A 21,615-nucleotide genomic window follows, 5' to 3' on the forward strand; every position below is an offset into this window, starting at 1 on the left:
ATTGCCTAGCTCATGAGCGGGACCATTTGTTTAGTCGCTGAAGCGATGGGCTGCCCCGCTTGAGTCGTCTGGGCGGGGCCTCTCAGGATTTCTTAAGTCGTATGCGACTCCTATCTTTTTCTCACGCCTTTCTTTCTCTCCAGTTCTCTCTTTCTTTTTCTCTCCCTCTCTCTGTACTCGTTCTCTCGCCCATTAGAGTTATTGCGTCCCACGTCGGACAAATCGACGCACGTGTTATGGGAGCGAATCAGAGGAGGACGAAAAGAGCGCGTGCCGGTTCATGATGATGATAGTTTTCAGATCACTCCACGCGGCACAACAGAAAGCTTAACAGGTCCGCTGTTATAAAGTTACTACTACTACTGTCGCATGTTCATAGACAACAACCCGGATTGGCTTTGCCCGGTATTTATTTCCTTTTCCATCTGTTGAGGTCGTAGGAGACACCGAGCATGTCTCTACTTGGGCAACACCAGGTCGGCGACGAAGGTGCGTATCTCTCCGACGGCCATGTGAGCCTTGACGATGGCGCCCTTGTCGCGGTCGAAGGCGTCCCCGCTTCGCCGAGGCGAGTATCCGCGTCGCCGTCCACTGGCCACCGTCACGTTCCACTCGAACTGCTCGGGCTGCTCGTCCAGCCACTGGCTCGCCGTCAGGGTCACCTCGCGCACGTTGGTCGTCTGGTAGGTGGACATCAGGGCCTGCGCAATCATTAGAACAACGCGGCGAGCGTACGCATATAACGTGTATTTCACATAGCTTGAACCAAGCTACATGTAGCTTGAAAGTAAAGGTACAAATTTAGACACCATGAAACTGAGACAACAGGACAAGAAATACCGTGGCAAACTGGTCTTTACTCACGTGTAAGGGTACGGCCACGTCTGCCACGGGGGTCTCGCGGGGCACGATGGCTGGTTGCATGTACTCCAGCCGGAAGAGCACTCTCTTGGGTTCGTGCTGTTGCAGGGTGAGCAGTTGCACGCCGCGCGGCAGAGCAGCTCCCAGGCCGCGGAACTGCGATCGACCGTCAATGTAATTATTACATCGATTACGTAACAACGCCGATTACGTCATATTGCGTTGATTTCATGTAATTGCGTCATTAGAGCAACAGATGATTACGATCGATATGAATTATGGCGGATATAACTTGAACCTCTTAACAACAAACACGGATATAGCGAATTATCGGTTATAGCAAAGTAAGTACGAATTTTTCTTGCTCACGCTTGATTTCAGTGACATTTATTAAGGTGAAATCCGTAGATGCATGATCAAACGCGAAAATTGTGAGTCGGCGGCGTCGGCATCAAGACGAGTGATGCAAAAAGTCGTCATGTGATGCCGTCACCATATGACGCCATCATAATGTCACGGATCGCCAAAATTTGTGACGTCATCATGACCTCACTATGACGTCACGTGATGATGTCACTACATGACATCGTCGCTTGGGCAAAGGTGGGCTGATCACAGCAGTGCAAAACCAGGCGAGGTGCAGAAAGCTTGCAATGCCCCCGATCCTGGAGGCAGTGCAAAACCACGTTAGAAGCAGGAAGCTTTCGCAAGGTGGCGGGGGTGGGAATCAATGCATCGACTCAGAAGAAAAAGATGGCTTCCGCGCCTTCGAATCGTCGTAGGCGGTTGCATAAGGGCCTCTGTGAGTTTTGTCTCTGCCCATCTACTCTATCATATTCCTTAGCCTCTCTTCGAACCTCATTTTGCTCTGAGCTTCCCTCACCTCAATACTTGTCCATCGCATATCGCCCTTCACAGCCTCATTTGTCGTCTTCCAATGAGCGCCCAACGCCAGGCGGCCCACAGACGTTTTGTTCACATGCAGTCCTGATTGCTCCTCTGACCTCATGCACACCACTGAGTTCCCAAATGTAAGCCCTGGAACCATTACGCCTTTCCACAAAACTCGAAGCTCTTCGTACCTATCGCATCCCCACAACGCTCTGTGCTTCATTATTGCAGCATTCCTCTTTCCCTTTGCTGCCGCGGCTGTGCCATGTACATCCATATATCTATCGCCCTCATTTATCCTTAGTCCGAGGCAGCGGCGTAGGCAGAAATTTGTTTCGAGGGGCGGGGGGGCACCCCCTTGATTCGACGTGGGATCCAGGCAGGTAAGTGTGGTCGAGTGTCATTTTGTAGGCTGTATGCCATGGGAGAAAAAAAATTCGGGGGGGGGGGGAGTAACGGGCCCGGTGTGCCCCCCCCCCTGGCTACGCCACTGGTCCGAGATACTTGTATTCTCCTACCCTCTATATTTCCTGGCCCTCTATTGACACCGCCTGATAATTGTAATCATTGAACACCGTCAACGAACATTTTGTTACGCTAAATCCTAGTCCTAGAGCTTCACCTTTCCTTTGAGGTATAGATAGACACAGCTACATAGCGCCCTCCGGTCAGTGCATGGTGCCTTTATACACCGCACGTGAACAACAAGCGGGTCTTACATTGCGCGTCTCGAGCGTGCGCGTCTGCGGCGAGATTCCCTCGGAGAAGGCGAGAACGGGCGCCATGACGAGTGCGTTGGCCAGCTGTCGTACGCGCACCGCAGCCACGTCCATGCGACCCAGGTGGAGCAGGTGGCGACCGCGCACCACCAGGCCTTTTCTGTCGACGCCCAGGTCGTTGAGAGACTGCATGACTCCTTTGCTGTCGTGGCCCATGAACCGCCGGTGAATCTGTAGCGCGCCGAAGATTGTCAGCAAGGGCTCATGCACTTCTGGCCTTGTTGGTACGACATATCCTAAAGGGCTGATCCACACCTGCGACTTGCACCGGTCGCGTGACCATTTGCGACTGGCGACCAAAAAGCGACTCGAGGCGACCGATGCTCACACCTGCGTGCGTCGCTACTCAGAATTCACGTGTGCTCGCATTGAGCTCACATTGCCACTGTCCCGTAAAATAAGATGACATTATCTCCCGGTGCATCTGCTTGTTGCAGAGGTTTGCGACTGCAGTCGCAAAATCGAGCAGCGAGCAACTGAGCCGAAGCAGTCGCTTTGCGACCAAAGCAGCCATTTGCGACTAACTTGGTCGCGTGACCGGCACTTATGAAGACAGGACAAGACGAAGGGGCACACACACAGGCGTTATTTGTTGACAGTTATAGTCTGCTCGTGCGCGCGTGTGTGTCCTTTGTCTTGTCCCGTATTCATAAATCGGCGCTACATTCTTCGGAAGCTTCGGAAGCTTGTCAGACTGCGCTCCCCTGAACTACACTATAAAAAGAAAGAGTCCCATCACTCCTTTTTGCGAGTCCTGGCTTCTCACGACTCGCTTTAAGGTCGTTATACTCTCATCGTAGAGTGATGGGATCCAAAAGAGAGTTAACGTGTCTCCGTAAAGAGAGTGATATACGTTGCAAGTCGGGACTCACCGAAAAGGGTTACACATACTTTTTTAACAGCCAAGCTGTTCTTAGTCGACCCTTCGCCGGCGTAACGCTGGTCACGTGGTCTTGCGATGTGACGACAGTGAGGCTCGGTATGAAAGAGGGAGGACTGCGCCTTGCCGAGAGAGGCTTGGCGGAAAGCGGGGAAGGCAGTGCCTTCTAGAAAGGGGCGACAGTGAAGCTTGGTAGAAAGGGGGAACCAATGGGAGGCGTGCCAAGAGGAGCGAGTGCGAGGCTCGGCGTAAAGCGTGTCAGAACCAAGCTGTTTGCGAGGTCAGTGAGGGGCGCGGTGGAGTATAAAGTAGGGTGTCTCTTCCAGAACGGCCAAGGCTGCTCGTGCTCCCGAAGAAGCCGCCCGATTTAGGCAAGAAGAAGAAAAAACGTTTATTGAACCCCTAGAGTCATCTATAAGGGGAAGTAGTCTGCCAGACCGTGCCTGTCAGCCACCGCCCCGGCTCTGTTTATGGCCCGAAGCAGGACCCCCGCGTTGTTAGTCGACAGTATTTTTTCTCACGCTACAGTTGAGGGAGTGACCATGAGATTAGGTGGGGGAGGGTCTTCCCTGCAGTTCCAGAGAATATGGGAGAGAGTGGCTATTTCCCCGCATAATGAGCAATTGGGACTAATGAGGTCAGGATGGATACGTGAGTAAACATACGGGGAGGGGAAGGAATGCGTCTGCAGTCGGCGCCGGTTGTTAGGAATTCTTCGTTCATTGTAGCGCTTCACCATTCATGAACGTATACCAACACGCCCAACTGGCAGTCATTTTACGTGTGCATACCATGAGCTCGATGGTACCGGGATGGTAGGCGGTGCCCCCTTGCGGCCGGTCTGGCAACACGCTCATCTGGAGCTGCTCCTTCCTGTCGCGTACATAGATCCAGGACACGACGGGGTAGTAGTTGGACTGTACCAGCTGACGCTCGCGCTTGTTCTTGTCGCTTACGTCCCATGGTCTTGTCGCGTTGGCACTGCATCAGAGAATGGCGCGTACTTTGGTTCGTGGTGCGTAGAAATTAATTTGGGCAAAACAAATGCACGGTGTTCCCGCAAGGCTCGGTGAAAAGAGGGCGTAATCGTCCTGACTAAGGTCTTTCATCATCATCATTATCATCATCAACCTGACTAGGCCCACTGCAGGGGAAACGCATCTCGCATGTTTCACCAATCAACCTGGTCCTGTACTTGCTGCGGCCACGTCATCGCCGCTGACCCCTTAAATTAATCTCACCTGCCCACCTCGCTTTATGCCTCCCCTTCGCGCGCGTGCCTTCTCTTGGAATGCAGTCTGTTACTCTTAATGACCAGCGGCTATTTGCCTACGCGCTGCATGCTCTGTCCAAGCCAATTTCTCATTAATTTTGACTAAAATGTCGCTCGCACGTGTTCGTTACCTGACCCACGCGATTGTGTCTAACGAAAAACTGATAATTGATCTGGGTGGAGGGGGGGGGGGGGGGCTTCCCGAAATATCAGTTCCTCGGGACTCCAATAAAGCTCTTGTCGTGTCATGTCTATCCGTTCCTCTTCTTCAGTTCATTTCAAGAACACGCGTCATTTACATCGGCAACATCGTACAGTTGTAATCCTGATTCCGGCTATATATTGCCACGTGCGTTTCTTATTATCGCTTTCGCTGTATTCGGTTTTCGCCCACAAAGACTGTCAGCAACGCTCAGCGCAAACCGCGCCTCATTGTTCGAGAAGCTTCGCGATTATTGTAGATCGTTTTGTTAAGATTGCGCGCAAGACGCGAACGCTCGAGCTTATTCTAGAGCTTTCGCAACAACCAGCGATAACGCTGGAATATTGGACGGCACATGTATAAATGCCGACGCGCTTCACCGCTTGTGAGTTGATCGACGGTCGACGCTCTGTTCGCCGCTATCAGTGCATACCGTGTGTATTGCCGTTTCTCGGCCACAAGTTCGGCCAAATAAAGAGCTTCATCTTGGACACCTCGCCTGCGGTCTTCGTCGACGTCACGACCACGTGACAATATATCAGCGAAAATGTGGTAGTTTGGGCGAAATGATGTTCGCGGAGGCATGATGAGGCAAAAATCACACGGCCCCTTACGCATTTGCCTAATACGACTGGAAGGCTAAAGCCTGTCTTCTCAGTCCACTGTATTTACCCCTTGAAAGCTTTCTGCACCCAACGCGATTTCGCACTGCCTCTGGGATCGGAGGCACTGAAAACTTTCTGAACCTCACGTTGTTTTGGCGTGCCTCCGGGACTGGCTCACCTTTGACCAACCATGTCATGGAGGACGGCATCATGTGAAGTCAAGTGACGTAGCGTCATGATGACGTCAAAAATTTTGGCGACCTGTGACGTCACGACGACAATATGACGTCATCACTGATGATGTTATTTGCATCACTCGTGTTGACGCCGCCTACGGTCACTTTTCGCGTTTGATGAGGCATCTAAGGCTTTCGCCTTATACCGGTGTCACACGGTGTGCTGCGAGACCGGGATCACGTTTCTCTGCAGTGATTGGCTCCCTTCTGCAGCTTGCGTAAAGGGACCAATCACGATCAGGAAATTCGATCTGGGTCGGGCCTGATCGCGATCAAAAGTGTCCGTGTTACACCGGTTTCAATAAATAAAAAGGACACATATCTTGTTTCGGCACGGCAGAATGTATGTATACACTCACGCTCGCGGCATTGTCTGCTTGCCGTTAGAGTCCGTGTAGAAGACTCCGTAGTTGGTCAGGTTGGACTTGAAGCGCGTCACCACGTCGTAACCAAGCTTGGACGGGGGCCTGCATAAGGTTGAAGTGCGAGCCCTTTATAAACAAGCAGCGCCACTGATCCCTTCGATTTGTCGTCCCAGACTGCCCGAGGGCCGCCCGAGGACTATCGAAGCACTGTCTGAAAACTATCCGATGTGATCCTTACAGCCAATGAGAATTCGCGTGAGCAGCGTGTCGTGTCTTTTAGGGCACACCTGAATGACATAAGAAGATACATTCACATAGTTAAGTATATTTATCTGTTGGTGGCGCATTAAATCCATTAGTACCATCATAACTTGATAATGTATCTATCTGATTCTTAAGGACGCTTTTAAATGTATTACGCGGGATTGTGAGCGAAACAGAAGCAAATGCATTGATTGGGATCCTCTAAGACAGCATATACACAGGGGACGATCATAGACTGCAAACGGTGACTTAATACCAGCTGCGCTTTTCATTTCTTTTTTTTTTTGTCAAAGGGTGCACATTTATGTAGCAATGAGAGTAAAAAGAACAAGGCTTACACAATGCGGATGAGCTCCTTGTCAAAGAGAAAGATTCAAGGGTTGCTTACGCATTGATCTTGCAGTCTGTCAGTCAAGTCAGCTTCCATAATCTCTCGTGTAATTCAATAGTGGTTGTTGTGGGCCCCGCCGCGGTGGTCTAGTGGTTATGGCGCTCGACTGCTGACCCGAAGGTCGCGTGATCGAATCCCGGCCGCGGCGGCAGCATTTTCGATGGAGGCGAAAATGTTTGAGGCCCGTGTACTTAGATTTAGGTGCACGTTAAAGAACCCCAGGTGGTCGAAATTTCCGGAGCCCTCCACTACGGCGTCTCTCATAATCATATCGTGGTTTTGGGACGTTAAACCCCAGATAATATTATCAATAGTGACTGTGCTGTCATGACCACAAATTTGCACCCTTTCACGTATAAAACCATTTATAAGTCAGCGCTTAAATATATCTATGGTGGTGGTGATGATGTTTCCACACAGGCGGGGTTAGCCTGGCAGACCTAGCCGTCCGCCTGAGCGACCCTTTCCACGCAGTATGTCCCGCCATACATCACTTAAACCGCTCGAAGAAAACCATAAAGTGTAGTAACTGCTTCCTTGATAATCATCCGCACACCTTCCGCAAACACAATCTCTTCACAGCATCTGTGGGGAAACCCTCTTTTCTTCATAAATTGTCCATCAGGATTCGTCCGTCCCTTGTTGGTGTGCTGTTTTAGAAGATCAATAACATCAACTAACTCTCGCAGCATCGATTTTATGCGCAAGCACTACGTATAAGGTTAAGCGTTACGTCGTATTTCGAACATTTAATGTTATTGGACGCTTCGTAAGGACACGTAGGACTCACGTGGTGGGAATGGGTCCGACGATCCAGTCGAACTCGATGTAATCCTGATCGACGTAGAGCCTGATCACCTGGCTCAGCCATGGAGTGAACCACTGGTGCACCTCCTGCACGATGGTACTCTGCGCAGAGAAACGGATGGAATACCCTCGTTCGTTGATTGCCTGATTCACCGAATGTCTGATGGATCGGTCGATCGCTGCATTTAAAGTGACACTAAAGAGAAAAGACGATTTTTCTCGTATTAGTAAATTACTCTGTTACAGTACCAAAATCATCAAGCATGCCGCGAGAAGGCGTTTGGTAAGCGAGAAAACGCGCAAAAAGAAAATGCGGGTGGCGACACCGCGTTGAAGTTCCCGCATCAATCGCCGTGACGTCATAGATTTTGACGGCGCCGGCTAGACTCTGTGTAGCTCCTAATCGGTAAGAATGAAGTACATTGTCCTCCGAGGAGGGCAGAGACTTAACACGCCAAGTTTCAGAAAATTTCGTTGAGCCGAAGTCGCAAAAATACCAAAAATACACTTTGAAATCCGTGACGTCATGCGCGGAATTTAAGAATGATACTTTGACTTTGACTTCCTCCTCTAATAATAAACTTATGATGATGAATTTAACGACATTAGAGTTTTGAGAGTGCACTTTATCGATATAAACCGATTCATTGCTTCATTTTAGTGTCCCTTCAACGAGCACACACACGCTTGCTTCTTGAGAGAAGGCTAGACAGTGGAAAACATCTCAAGCGAAAAATTGTTGATGACGTTCATAAATCAGCGTATACTATTCAGAAATGCTCGAGACGATCAAAATATTATGTAAAACGATTTAACTAAGCGTAACTGTTCTGTGTGTGAAGCAGTAGCTGCGCAGATGCCAGGCACCGGCAACACTAACCAACATTAGCTGACGCTAGCCAGTGGTGGGTCAGTGGTAGCCTAGACTAACCAACATTAGGCGACAGTAGCCAAGACTAGCCAACACTTGCGAACCGCTAGTCAATATTAGGCGACAGTTACGTAACGTTAGCCAGTGATAGCCATCATTAGCCAGGGATTGTATGATTAGCATTAGTCAGTGCCACAGCGTAAGCATTCACATCAAGGAAACAGTGCAACACTGAGGCACGCAGCGTTCTAGGGCGCATGCTGGCTTCCACAGATCAACAAACAAGAAAGACATCACAGTTACTTTGAGCAATACAAAAATATAAAATATAAATTCGTTCATTTTGCCGGCGTTTGCTTATTCGACTAAGCCCACTAGGCGATATTTGATCAATTATTCGATCAAATGCCGCCGTCCCGCAAGAACCGAGTTATCGGGAGCCGACTGCATCAGTGCATTTCCTGTATGCTTTCTCGGTCTTTATTGATTTAAACAGTGAAACTGTTCTTAAGTCGACCCTTCGCCGTTGTCGTTACGCAGCTCGGCGAAAGGAATATGCCGATGCGGAGGAGGAGGGTATAGGAGGTGACCAATACAAGGCCGCGCTGGGCGCGAGGAGGAGAGGCGCGGTGGAGCAACACCATCTAGAAAAGTGTTGGGTGGAGACAAGGCGACCGAATAGTGTATATGGCTTCTTTAGGACTCATGCACAGTAACTATAAACGTAACTCTTAATATTTAGTACTTAAAGGTAACATATACAGTAACTCTACTATATGTTTACGTGCAGCGTACCCTTTCCCAAGATGGGCAAGACTTCTCGTAGGCCCGAGGAAGGAGCCGCCCGTCGCGAGCGGCAGCGGGAGTTGCCACCAGAGCGCTTCGCTGTTTTCGACAGCTTTCACTGCGTGTAACTGGCTTTACTTTCTTTAGAAAGCGAAGCTGCTTAAGGTGTCGGTATAGCTTGTGCTCCGTCGTAAAAAACTATCATCATCACGAACCGGCGCGCTCTCTCTTCATTCTCTTTACAGTCAAGCTGTTTAAGCCATATCGGTAACTTGTGCTCCGTTGTGCAAAACTGCACGGGTGGGTATGCGCCACAGGAAATAGGCAAGCCCCACTATACCGTGTACAGCAGGTGCGAGCGTCAAACGAAAACGAACACGCGAAAAAGAGAGAGAGAAAGAAAGAGATAGAAATTATAGAGAAAGAGAGAGAGAAAGAAAGGGAATAAACAGAAATAAACATAGAAATAGCGAGAAAAAGGGAGAAAGATAAAGAAGGAGAAGAAAGAAAAAAAAAACATGGCTGATCCCTCTGCCGTATGAGTCGGTATAAGACGAAAGTGAAACGCGTCTTCACAGACGTAGTTGAGCGTTTGTTGTGCATTCTTTCGCCCCAAGCGCGAAGGAATGAATGCTACAGCAACAAATTGTAATGTCACGCGAAGGACGGCAAACAGCTCGAAACTAGCAACGCGCTGCTCAAGCAGAAAGGGCGCACGGAACGAACATACATAGGATGAGCGTATACTAACTGTTACAGTTGTAGCTTATTTCTGAGTGAACAGCGCGCTCCTTTCGCAAAAGCGGCCGCTGCAGTGATCGAAGTGACCTTCCTGCTCTCAACGCAAACTTGCGGCGAGAGCAAAAGACGTACACACCACCGCCATCACGAGATAAGCCCATAGAGCAACATTATAAGCCCGCGCACGAGCGACCACGCCCTGTAGAGGCGCGCGCTCATCCTCGTGTGGCGACGACCTTTAAAGTGCGCTCTTGAAGCCCTTCGCGCCGTCTCTCTAGTGATAACGAAAACACGCTGATGTACCACCGGTCTCTGAGTACCGCCACCGGCAAATGGTGTATATAAATAGCTCGCCATTAGCATGGCAAAGAACGTGCCGTCTGTGGCCGAATCGTTTCGCGGCCCGCGCTGCGGAGCGAGGGGTTGTAAGTTCGACTCCCGGTGACGGAACTTTTTCTTGTTTTTTTTCTTTGCCAAATGTTAGTCTTTATATTTTACAACGTCATATCTGTGACGGAAATACGTCAGCGGAGCCGCGGTGGACCCCGGCATAAAGCACTTTCGTGTTAAAAAATATATAAAGAGAAACAGGGAAGGTCACCCAGCTCCGCCCTTCCTTCATGCTTGGCACAACTAGGGCGAAGCTGCCATAATTTTTATATTTCGTGTGATTTTAACTGGTTCAACGAGTGTGGGCCGACGAGTCGTTACCGTTACGAGACGGCAGGTGGCGTTTGCGCGGAACTCCTCGGCCTCGGCTTCCTTGGGCGCGAAGAGGACGTGGCCGTACTCGGAGCTGTAACCGGCGAACGACTGCTCCAGGGTCACGTGTTCGTTCTGGCCCAATAGCGATACCTTCTTCAGCAGGCAGCTGCTGGAATCCACCACCACGCTGTACCACTGCGTTCGAGAGTTATTTTTTGTTATATACATTCAACAGTTTTATTTTATGAAGTTCATTCTGCTCCTGTAAGATGCACAAGGTCGCAGTAGTGTTGAAGGGCCATAGGTCTGACATAGGCTTACCGTGAGGATATAAGCTATTAAAACTTCTTTATTTCAAATTTCTTCATTTTCGAGAGATAAAAAATTCTTGAACACGAGGTGCCGTTGGATCGAGCCAGTGTTTTGACAGGCGCCAAATTCAGCGACAATCCTTCCGCTGTGGTAGATACACAACGAAAACCAGTGACACTGAAGTCTTTGTACAGCCATGATTCATCGAAACTTTCCCTTCTGCCCCCTTCGGCCCTTTAAAAAGTTACACGCATAAAGTTATACGAACAGGAAATTTAAAATGCCACTTTGACCATATCTATCTATCTATCTATCTATCTATCTATCTATCTATCTATCTATCTATCTATCTATCTATCTATCTATCTATCTATCTATCTATCTATCTATCTATCTATCTATCTATCTATCTATCTATCTATCTATCTATCTATCTATCTATCTATCTATCTATCTATCTATCTATCCGTATCCGTCCATCCATCCGTCCATCCATCCATCCATCCATCCATCCATCCATCCATCCATCCATCCATCCAATCCACTCATTCAATCCATCCATCCATTCATCCATCCATCCATCCAATCTGACAAAGACAAAGTATCTGATACCTTGTTTTTGAGGACGTAGTCGGTGCCGGCGGAGAGTACTCGTTCACTCGCCTTAATTTGCTGCCTCAAGAATGTGGCTCCTGGAGAAGAGAACAACAGCGAAATCTTCTTTATTCCACGCTCTCAGCATAAAAAAAAAACATTTGTGCGACGAGTGTAAGTTACTCTCCTCTGTACAAAGCTATGTTATTTTCATGTTTTTTTTTTTGTGATTCAATCTAAGCCAGCAGCATGACACGGAAGAAGACCTTTTTTTTTTTTGCATTCGGCAATGCCATTGTACATTACTCGGGCCAGAGGGGCAACGTGACGGTTCTCGAACGTAGCCTTCTGATCCAAAACAGCAGCTTCTTCTTCTTCTTCTTTATTGTTGTTGTTATTTTAAGTGACCAAAATAACATCGCATAATGAGCGCGTCATTTCATTAATGTTGTTCAACATCTCTTCCATAACCCGAATTTTGTAACAATGCCACAGCGTTATCTCATTTCGAAGTAATGAAGTCCTCCTTTCTGGCGAGTACGAGGACGCGGGTTCCATTCCCAGTCGCTGGGGCCGCATTGCGATGGGCGCGGAACTATAAAAACACACTCTCCAATATACTTTTATTTAGGTTGTGGGATCGAAACGAACCGCGCTCGTGGAACACACGGACACAGTAGACGCTGTCAGGCAAACGAACACGTGTACATTTATTAGCTGCTTTTATAACGGTGAGCTCGCCAGCCGAATCTAATACATAACTAGTAACACACTTAATAACCAGATGCATAATCCCAATACAACACACAAGACAACATAACACATACAGTGTACTGCGAATGCGCCGTCGTCGACTCACCACGAGAGCCCCGCGGGTAACGAGCTGCGGTATCGCACCCACGGATACTCCCGGCAGGCCGAGCGTCGCTGGCCACGCCAAGCCCCAAAGAGAGCGAGTGCTCATACGCACGCGTAGCCTCGCTGCCGCCAGGTGGTGCTGCTGGCACTACCGCGCGAACGCAGCGCCATCTCTCGTGGCGGCAACTAACTACGCTATGACGCGCGGGTGCCATGAGGCGAAAACGACAATTTCACGGGGGTGATACCCCCCCCCCCCCCGCTAGGTGTCCTGTAAGAAAAAAATGGAGCTCCAGGGAGTCAGATATGATCCACACATCTCCGCTACGACGTCCATTATAACACAATGTGCAATTTTACGTTTTCACGCTTGTCACAATCGATCTTGCGTCGTTCTTAGAACGCTGCTGCTTGCAACAATCCTGGATCGTCGTCCTGAAACGTCATCGAGGATGACGACGACAAAGGCATTATTGATTTTTTAAAGGACAACAGACTTGGAAGAGCAGCTGTAGACTGATAGTGATGTCGGATACCGCATAAGACTGAGAGACTGTGACGTGTGTTCTCTCTCACTTTCTCTACACTTCTAACTTTCAAACCCCTATCCCCTTCCCGAGTGTGGGGTAGCATACCGGTTATTCTAAACCGGATAACATCCTTGCCTTTCCCTCCCTTCCCCCCCCTCCTCTCTCTCTCTCTCTCTCTCTCCTGTTTTCCTTCCTTACTTTATAAGTTGAACCCCATAAAACTGATTTGTTTGGATTAGTAAAGCACGTAGCTCACCGCGGAACCGCTGTACGAGGAAGGTGGAGACACCTAGCGGCGGCACGGTGGCGAGGAACACGAGGTCGTGGAACGATGTGCTGTTCCTCTCGGGAATGTGGAACAGCGCGTGCTGGATCGGAATTATCTGCGAACAGCCACAGTTGGGAACACATCTGAATACAAATGTATAGTAACTTATATTTAAATAACCGTAATAATTTACTTAAAGGTACCCTGCAACACTTCTTGAACTCATGATCACAAAATGCTGCCGATCGGTAGTCGAGGCGTCAGCGAACATATGAGCCAAACATTATAGAGCAGCACGCTGCCTGAAATTTACAATTAACCCATATATGCCCAGTGTCCTACATATAGGACGCTTCTTTGATGCACTCTAACATCGCTATTTCTTCAGCTGATGACTAGCGCCACCTACAGCACATCAAGCAGGCCGCATCAAAGAAGCTTCCTATATGTAGGACATTGGGCATATATGGGTTAAGTTTCAAATTGAGTTGGAAATCGTTCGCTCTTCTATCGACAAATGATGTCATAAGCGCAATTTGGCTTATGGCATTAATTCGGCTTACGGCCATTGGCTGATTTAAGCACCGTGAGCTGCACAGTTACTGCGGCCGCCGTGTGGGGCCGCGACGTGCCCGCGGTGCGCTCTATAGGGCTAGCACAACACACGATATGGAATTACACCAGCGCGCTGGGGATCACACTTAACGTGAGCCTCGCGTTCAACGAAAAAAAGAAAAAAAAATCCTCAAGGTCATTACGTTCGCTACCGTAAAGACGTAGATGCTTATCCTCTTGTAGCTTTCATGGAAGATGCTTTCACGTGGCCTATGCTTTCACGAGAGTCGATTGCATTGCTCCTCTGTGATAACGTCATCAGATTACGTCATGACATGACGTCGTTGATGACATCACGTGCCGTAATATTGGTACCGGTTGGTATTGTCAAACCTGGACGCCGGATTTTTCGACTCGTGAGGCATATCGGGCGTTAGCTTTAATAAATACTAGTAGGACTGCAACCAGCAAGCTGCCGGCGCATAGGAAATCTACAGCATAGTAATGCATTTTATTCGAAAATAAAAAAAGAGTTGTTAGTTCGCGCTCCCATTGTCTCTATTTTAGTGTTTGTGTATAAAAACAGCGCTATAAAAAAAACTATGAGAATTATTATATACCTCTGAAGGGACAAAGGCTTTTTGGTCGTTGACTACCCTGTAACCGCTTGTGGCGACGGGAAACCGGACTTGGGTCTTCACCATGATGCTCTGGGGGTTGTACACCGACACGTAGAACTGCGAATATAGGCAGGAAAGTAAAACAGGTCAGGAGGGTGTCAGAATGTCTTCACACAAGCGCGCACACCTTCAGAAAAATTCAGAGCCCTTCCACTACTGCGAGATGAAATCCAGTGGCTGCGGCTGCACGTTCTGTGGCTGCGGTTTCACGTTGTTTTTGCGGGCATTCGCACTTCTGTGCGCGTAGGCGCTCCTTCAGTGCCCTGTCCTCTTCCTCCGATCGAACCACGCGCGTCCATTACATAGCGAGTTCAAGGCGCAATTGCTGGTAACAGCGCTAGCGCGATATCTACGTGACGGGACAAACGGGCACAGAACGGTGGGAAGTGCCACCGCCGAATATCGCGAGACTTCTGAAAGAGGCATCGGCGGTGGTGAGGGGCGCCGAAATATGTGGTTCTACGCGTCGTTTTGTCCGCGGACGCGATCCGCCAGAAAGCGGTCATATACGGCTGCTCTGTAAAAACTGCAAATCTCGGACAGCAAAAACGTTCTCCTCTGTCATGTGGTTGGCTTCGCCGCATTATTACTGTAGGAGCAGTGATGCACCCTTTACAGGCATCGTGCGCGAAATACGGCAGAAGGGGGCTTTGGTTAAGGAGATGGATGTTGGATGACCCTCTATGGCTGGCAGCTTTCGCGTCGAGGCAACTTTCACGTCGTATCTGAAGAACTAATGCGCGAGGAAACATGGATGAGTGATTGACAAACAGCGTCGGGCACCGGTCGAGGCACTTGACCGAAGTTTAAAAGGGCACTAAAAACAAAACATTGGATCAATTCTGGCTGATTGATTACTGTTTGAAAGCTCAGTTTTCGTTAATTTCGCTATAATATGCTGATTATTGCAAGAAAAAAAATAAAATTCAACTTTCATATTTATACATTTTGCGTTGAAGTCCCGGGCCAATACGTCAGTGTGACGTCACAAATTGCGACGTTGTCTGTAGTGTTTCATTCCTGAAACTGATATATCATGATGATAATTAGGATCGTGATCATCAAGAAGGAGGAAGAGGAGCTGACGAAGAAGAACGGGTAGAAGATAACAACGATAATGAAGTAGAAGGAGAGGGGAAGAAGGAGACGATAAATGAGCGATGATAGTAACAATAGTGAAGGTGATAATAACTATGATGATGCTGGAAAGTATCGAAGAACAAGAAGGTAAAGGAGAGGAATAAGATTAAATGCTGTATTGGAATTTTTTAGTTTGTTCGTTTGTTTGTTTGTTAAAACTATCGCTCAGTGGAATCTTCTGCCACGTGAGCAGGTGTGCAGTGTTAATGAAAATGTATTTTTATCAAGCTAGTACCCCCAGCGTGTGTGGGAATGTCTGGACAAAAAAATAAAACGATTCACTATAAATAATTGATGACGATGATTATGGTGGTGATCATGTTAGTCAGGCGCTGCGGGGACGGAGGAAGCGTACCCTCTCGAGGCTCTCCGAGGGTGGACATTCGCTCTGGTTGAGTTTCCGGCAGAACTTTGGGAAGAGCACCCGGTTCGTTGTTATGGTGGCCAAGTTATCGATGGCCTTGGCGACGATTTCCTGCGCGACGCAGGAGTCGGTGCGTGAGAATCGGACGGTGGCGAGGTCCTCCCTAGAGGCTATATCTGTGCGTGCATGCGACGGTTGTCACTTGTTTTGACGAATGCAAAGTCGACGGGACAAGGAAGCACAATACACAGGCGCTCCTTAAAGGGAAACAACGAATCGGTTTAAATTGATAAATTGTACTTCGATGACTCTAATGTTGTTAATTTCACCATCACAAGGTTTTTTAATAGAAGAGAAAATCAAGGTTGAAGTTTCATCTCTAAATTTCGCGCCGAAACCTCCGCGCGTGACGTCACAGATTGCGAAGTGTGTTTTTCGTATTTTGGCGACATTCGCTCAACGAAACTCCCTGGAACTTAGTATGTCAAGTGTATGGCCCCGTCAGAGCATAATGAACACCGTTTTTACCGATTAGGAACTGCTTAGAGCTTAGTAAACACCGTCAAAATCTATGACGTCATGGCGTTGGTTGCGTGAATTTCAAGGTGGCGTCGCCACCCGCATTTTGTTTTCGGGCATTTTATAGCTTAACAAGCGTCTTCTCGCGGGAAGAGGGCTGGTTTCGGGACTGTAAAAGAGCAATTGACTAATGTCGGAAAATTTGTTTTCTCTATGGTGTCCCTGTAAGAATAAGTCACGATAGTGCTCCAGCAAGCTCACTCCGCAACCCTTATGCGAACGCTTATGGGAGCTAGGTGGAGCACTCACCTCGCAGCCGTCCAGGGCTGCGCTGATGCGGTGGGTGAAGTCGGCGACCACCTCGCTGCTACTCGTGCCGCTGCCGGACGCGCAGCATGCGTGTCAGCAAGTACGGCTTGTCGTGGCAGTGAAACAAATTTCAAGTAATCATGCAAGTCGTGGAAAGGACAACACACGAAGCGTGGAATACGAAGGGATACAAGGAGAGAAGAAAATGTGGAGGAAATGTCAACCATGGATGGATGGATGCTATGAGCGTCCCCTTTAAAACGGGGCGGTGACATGTCTGCCACCATGCTCGAAAAAAAAAAAAAACTTCCTTGTTTCATGCTGGCCTAATACCTTATCTACATTGATTAAATCTATGTTATTATATCAAAACATTATAAATTCACGGTCTGTCTCTCTGCCTCTTAAGGCAGAATGACCTTATTTTCCCCCCATTATTTATTTTTGTTCTTTATCTCTACTTTTCTGCCACCAATACTCTAACCGTCTCTTACTTATTTCTATCGCGGACGTGTGCAGCTTTCCATTGTTGTCCCTAAAACCCAAGGCTTCATGTAGACTCGTGCCCACACGTATACCTGGGTGAATATCGCCACATTCAATCAGTACATGTTCCATCGTTTCCTTAGTTCCCCCGCAGCATGTACATTGTTCTTCTTCGTTACTGAATCTCGCTTTATAACTACGCGTTCTAAGGCAGCCCGACCTTGCTTCAAACAGTAAAGCGCTTCCCCTTGAATTATCATAAAACCTTTCCCTCCTTATTTCGTTTTTTTCCCTTTCGGTAGTTACTCAGAGCCGGCTTCTTTTCCATCGCTGCCATCCAATAAGTCCTCTCCGCCTATCTGACCTTCCGCTTAATGCTCCTTGTTGCCATATCGCCCGCACTGCTAGCCGTATATTTACTGGTGAGCCTCCTAGTTCTTTTTCTCCACTGCGTGTCAACACTTTTTCTATACAAATACCTGAAAACCTTCTCTGCCCATCTACTGTTCTTCATTTTCCTCAGCCTCTCTTCGAATCTCATTTTGCTCTGAGCTTCCCTCACTTCAAAGCCTGTCCATCCCATGTCACCCTTTACAGCCTCATTTGGCGTCTTCCCGTGAGCGCCCAACGCGAGGCGGCCCACCGTCCTTTGATTTACATCCATTCCTGATTGTACCTCTGACTTCATGCACACTACTGAGTTCCCAAATGTAAGCCCCGGGACCATCACACCCTTCCACAGCCCTCGAAGCACCTCGTACCTATTGTATCCCCATGAAGCTCTGTGCTTCATAATTGCAGCATTCCTCTTTCCCTTTGCTACCGATGCTTTCTCTTGTACCGCACACACCCAGATCCTGGGTGTGTGCGACACCTGGTGGCGCGGAGATTAACTGGGAAAAAACGTGGAGTGCGGCCTCCGCGATCTGGTGCGTGCAGGTGGATGAGCCTACAAAACATGAAATACTGATTTATATGATATTTTTCAAAAAGTGTAAGTATCTTTCAGTTAACTAATCACGGCTGTGAGTTGACGTAACGCGTGTAGTCACAGAAAGCTGCTTGAGAAATTTTCAAATATGGCGCACGCCACCCGTCGCTTCCTTTGAGCTGTTTTCTGGCAATGCAGGCATCGATTGCTGAAAAAAAAAATAATAACCTGTGTGTCATGAGGAAAGACGTGTTTTTAGTGCCACCAGCACCGAGTGGCACTCTCATTTCTCTTTCAAGCACTTCCGGTCGAGATAAGGGCCAACTAACTGTCAAGAATAAAAAGCGATTGAGTTCATTGAAAGAACAGACGGTTTCCTTGCGAGCAGCTGGTATCGCTGCGGCACCTGGCGGTGCAGGTCTCAACCACGCGCTTCTTTCTACGCGGCCTCTGTGATCCGCTTTGGCAGCGCGCGAAACACAGGGCTTCCCTAAGGAATACACGAGCGCGCACGAACGCCGAGGTACGAGCGCCACTACTAGACGCCTATGTCAAAGACTACGGTCGCCTCCACGTTTCTTAGGTCCTTGAGCTGCGTTCGGTTAGTTGAAAGCTTACGTGATACCGTCGTGGTGTTGCGCCATAGCGATCGCCATTTCTGAAAACAAAACGAAATAAACTGAAATTAAGGCGATAAAAAACACGCTATTGGCTGATGCAAAACATGATGGAGCAAAGAAGTACCAGCGCGAACAGGCACCCGCAAGAGTGTGAGGTGCTTCACACTATCGAAAAAGTCGTGAGCTTCCACGTCAATTTATCCCGCTCCATAATGCTCTATTTTCTAGGAGATTTCGGACCGCACAATCGATAAGGCCAGGTGATAGCGATTAAGAGGGACAGAAGCGGTTATGTCTGCGTGTATCTTTCGTGGTTTTGTTGAAGGTTACAGTTTCGCAGATATCTTTAAAATGTTACGATCCCTTTAACTGACACTAAGGAGACTTCAGGCTAGAGAAAACACTCATTAAATTACATTTGATTCACTTTGACGAATTATTATCTGTTAATGTGCATTTTATTCACCTGCATACCCTTGCTGCTTTAATTCATTTTACTGTTTGTATACTGTTCCTACAATAATTAACAGTTTATTCAAGTTTTATTCACCTTTATTTACTGTAATCACAAGTTATTCACCATCAATTCGTATTAATTTGCATTTGATTCACCTTATGCACTAATTATAATTTCTAAACACTTGGCACACCCTTGCTACGAGTACATTTATTGTTCGAGTTTTACGGGCCAGAACCATGATGTAAATATGAGGCACGCCGTAGCGGAGGGCTCCGGAATTCTTTCCGGGAGCCCGGGGTTCTTCAACGTGCACCTAAATACCCTCGCTACGTTAACAACCTTAATGAAAACCAGCAGATAATGAAGCCAAAGAAATAATAGGGAACGTTAATTGTCGCAGGTTCGAACCCTGCCAGCGGCAAGTTGTCTATTTGCCCACTTTACTTTCTCCACATCTGTGTCACAATTGTTGCAAAACACTTAAAAACAGTACAATTAACGTTCCCTATACTTTCCTTGGCTTCATTATCTGCTGGTTTTCATTACCGTTGTGTCAAACAAAGAAACAAGCCCTCGCTCGAAAATTCCCTTCCTTCATTCTTGCTATGTTTAAGTCCTCCCTTGAAACTTTCTGCCCGTCCTCCGGTGGAGCACTACCTCTGGGATCTGCCCGCCTTTTGGCTTTTCTAGAGCGTTTGACTCTTCTTTGACTCCTCTGACTCTTCTTAACACCGGAGCTGTTTAAGCTTCTCATTATGCCGCATGGCGTGAACAGAAACTCGGCCCAGTTTGCCTTTGCCACGTTGAGCCTAGTTAAAACTTAGATGAGCCTATTTAAGCTAAGGCAAGTATATGCAAACGTAATTAGTCCTAGATAAGCTTAATATCTCCGAATTAAGGCGACTTAATTAAGTTTAATTAAGACGAGCCTAATTAAGCCTAGCTCAGCTTGCCTTTGTTATGTTAAACCAAGTTAAGCTTAGTTGAGCCCAACTGAACCAGATTAAGTATAACGAAAAATAATTAAGCATAGTATCTTCTAATGAAGCCGAGTAAAGGTAAAACCTAATTAAGCTCAATTAATCTAAATCGAATCCCAATTAGGTTAGTGGAGCCAAGTTCAAGATGACTGCTAATTACGAGTGTCCCAGTCGAGTCTAAGCTTAATTAAACTTATCGTTAATCAAGACTATGACTAATTGACAATAATTGAGTTATGTATGATTGTGTCGAGCCCAACCGAGATACTTGACATACATGTGGCTATGCTAATTAAGTCTAATTAAGCTAATTAAAATCCAATTGAGCCTAACAGTGGTTTTTTGATCGAATGACTGAGACTCAATGAATTCCGATCCTACCAAGAAAACTACCAGCTCCGCCGTGATTTTCAGCCTTGCGCCGCTTAGTGCAAAATGGCCACATTTTATTTTGTGAGTCCTGACTTTCCACGTATATGACACTCTTTAAAGAGGCACATGAACTGTCTTTGGAGATAATTATATACTCTCGTCGGAGAGTCGAGTGACCAAGAAGAGTGATCGTGGCTCTCTAAAGATAGTCATATGTGGGGCAAGTCAGGATTCATTGAAAAGAGTAACACACACTCGTTTTCTTTTTTTTTTATGAGTGTAATAGCCGGGACGAAGGCAAGAATATCGTAGTTCACGCACCCAGCTTTTGTACTTTGGAATCCTCCATAACGTTCAGCAACGCCGTCACCCTGGCGGCATACCTGCGAAGCGTCGACGCGAATATCGGTGAACATCGACAAAAATGCGAGGCAGAAATACGCTCTTAGCCGATAACGCTTTCAATTGGGAACCCTTATCAACCTCTTTTGGTTTTTGCTGACTGTGTTTACTCTTGCTGCTGCTTGATGCACCATGAATCGAAGTGTAAGGTCACGTGGGGGGCAGACTTTTACTCAGTTGGATCAGTCCTGTCATTGTTTAAAGATTAGGGCTTTGGCCACGCAGGTTCCTCACGGTAATGGCGGCCGAAGGCCCCTGCTGCTGCATTCCAAGAACTGCTTACTTCGCACCTTTCTCCCGGAAAGCCAGGATCCAAAGGCAGGCCATTGTGTGAAGTAGGCCATAGCATCATTTTAATTTTTTCTTTCATCCAATGTGAAGCGTGTTGTTTTTTGCACTGGGGGGGGGGGGGGGGAGGCTACGATGAACTTTGCCCCTCCCCTCCCTAATGGGGAACCCTGCGCCCGCCTATGTACACTCAACAGCAGAAGTTTGCGGAACGTTGGCTCCACACCAAATGCGAATTTCTGCTGTATTAGTGCCTAGCGCTTCTAAGCAGGTAACTGCATAGGTTGCAA

The 21,615-nt window shown here is 47.8% G+C and overlaps 1 protein-coding gene across 1 annotated transcript; it reads right to left on the reverse strand.

Annotated features, from left to right (window-relative positions):
* Positions 1–457: 457 nt before the first annotated feature.
* Positions 458–21,000, reverse strand: LOC119399216 (lysosomal alpha-mannosidase). Its single transcript, XM_049418070.1, has 14 exons — positions 20,957–21,000; positions 18,822–18,861; positions 16,787–16,856; positions 15,950–16,069; positions 14,395–14,511; positions 13,208–13,334; positions 11,582–11,661; positions 10,664–10,852; positions 7,538–7,656; positions 6,087–6,194; positions 4,203–4,392; positions 2,472–2,702; positions 865–1,017; positions 458–701 (listed from the first exon to the last, which is right to left on the reverse strand). The coding sequence occupies exons 1-14, from the start codon at positions 20,982–20,984 to the stop codon at positions 459–461; spliced, it is 1,815 nt and encodes a 604-aa protein (XP_049274027.1). The 5' UTR covers positions 20,985–21,000; the 3' UTR covers position 458.
* Between the last annotated feature and the right edge of the window lie 615 nt (positions 21,001–21,615).

Source organism: Rhipicephalus sanguineus, chromosome 7 (assembly GCF_013339695.2).
Source record: "Rhipicephalus sanguineus isolate Rsan-2018 chromosome 7, BIME_Rsan_1.4, whole genome shotgun sequence".
Classification (NCBI taxonomy): domain Eukaryota; kingdom Metazoa; phylum Arthropoda; class Arachnida; order Ixodida; family Ixodidae; genus Rhipicephalus; species Rhipicephalus sanguineus.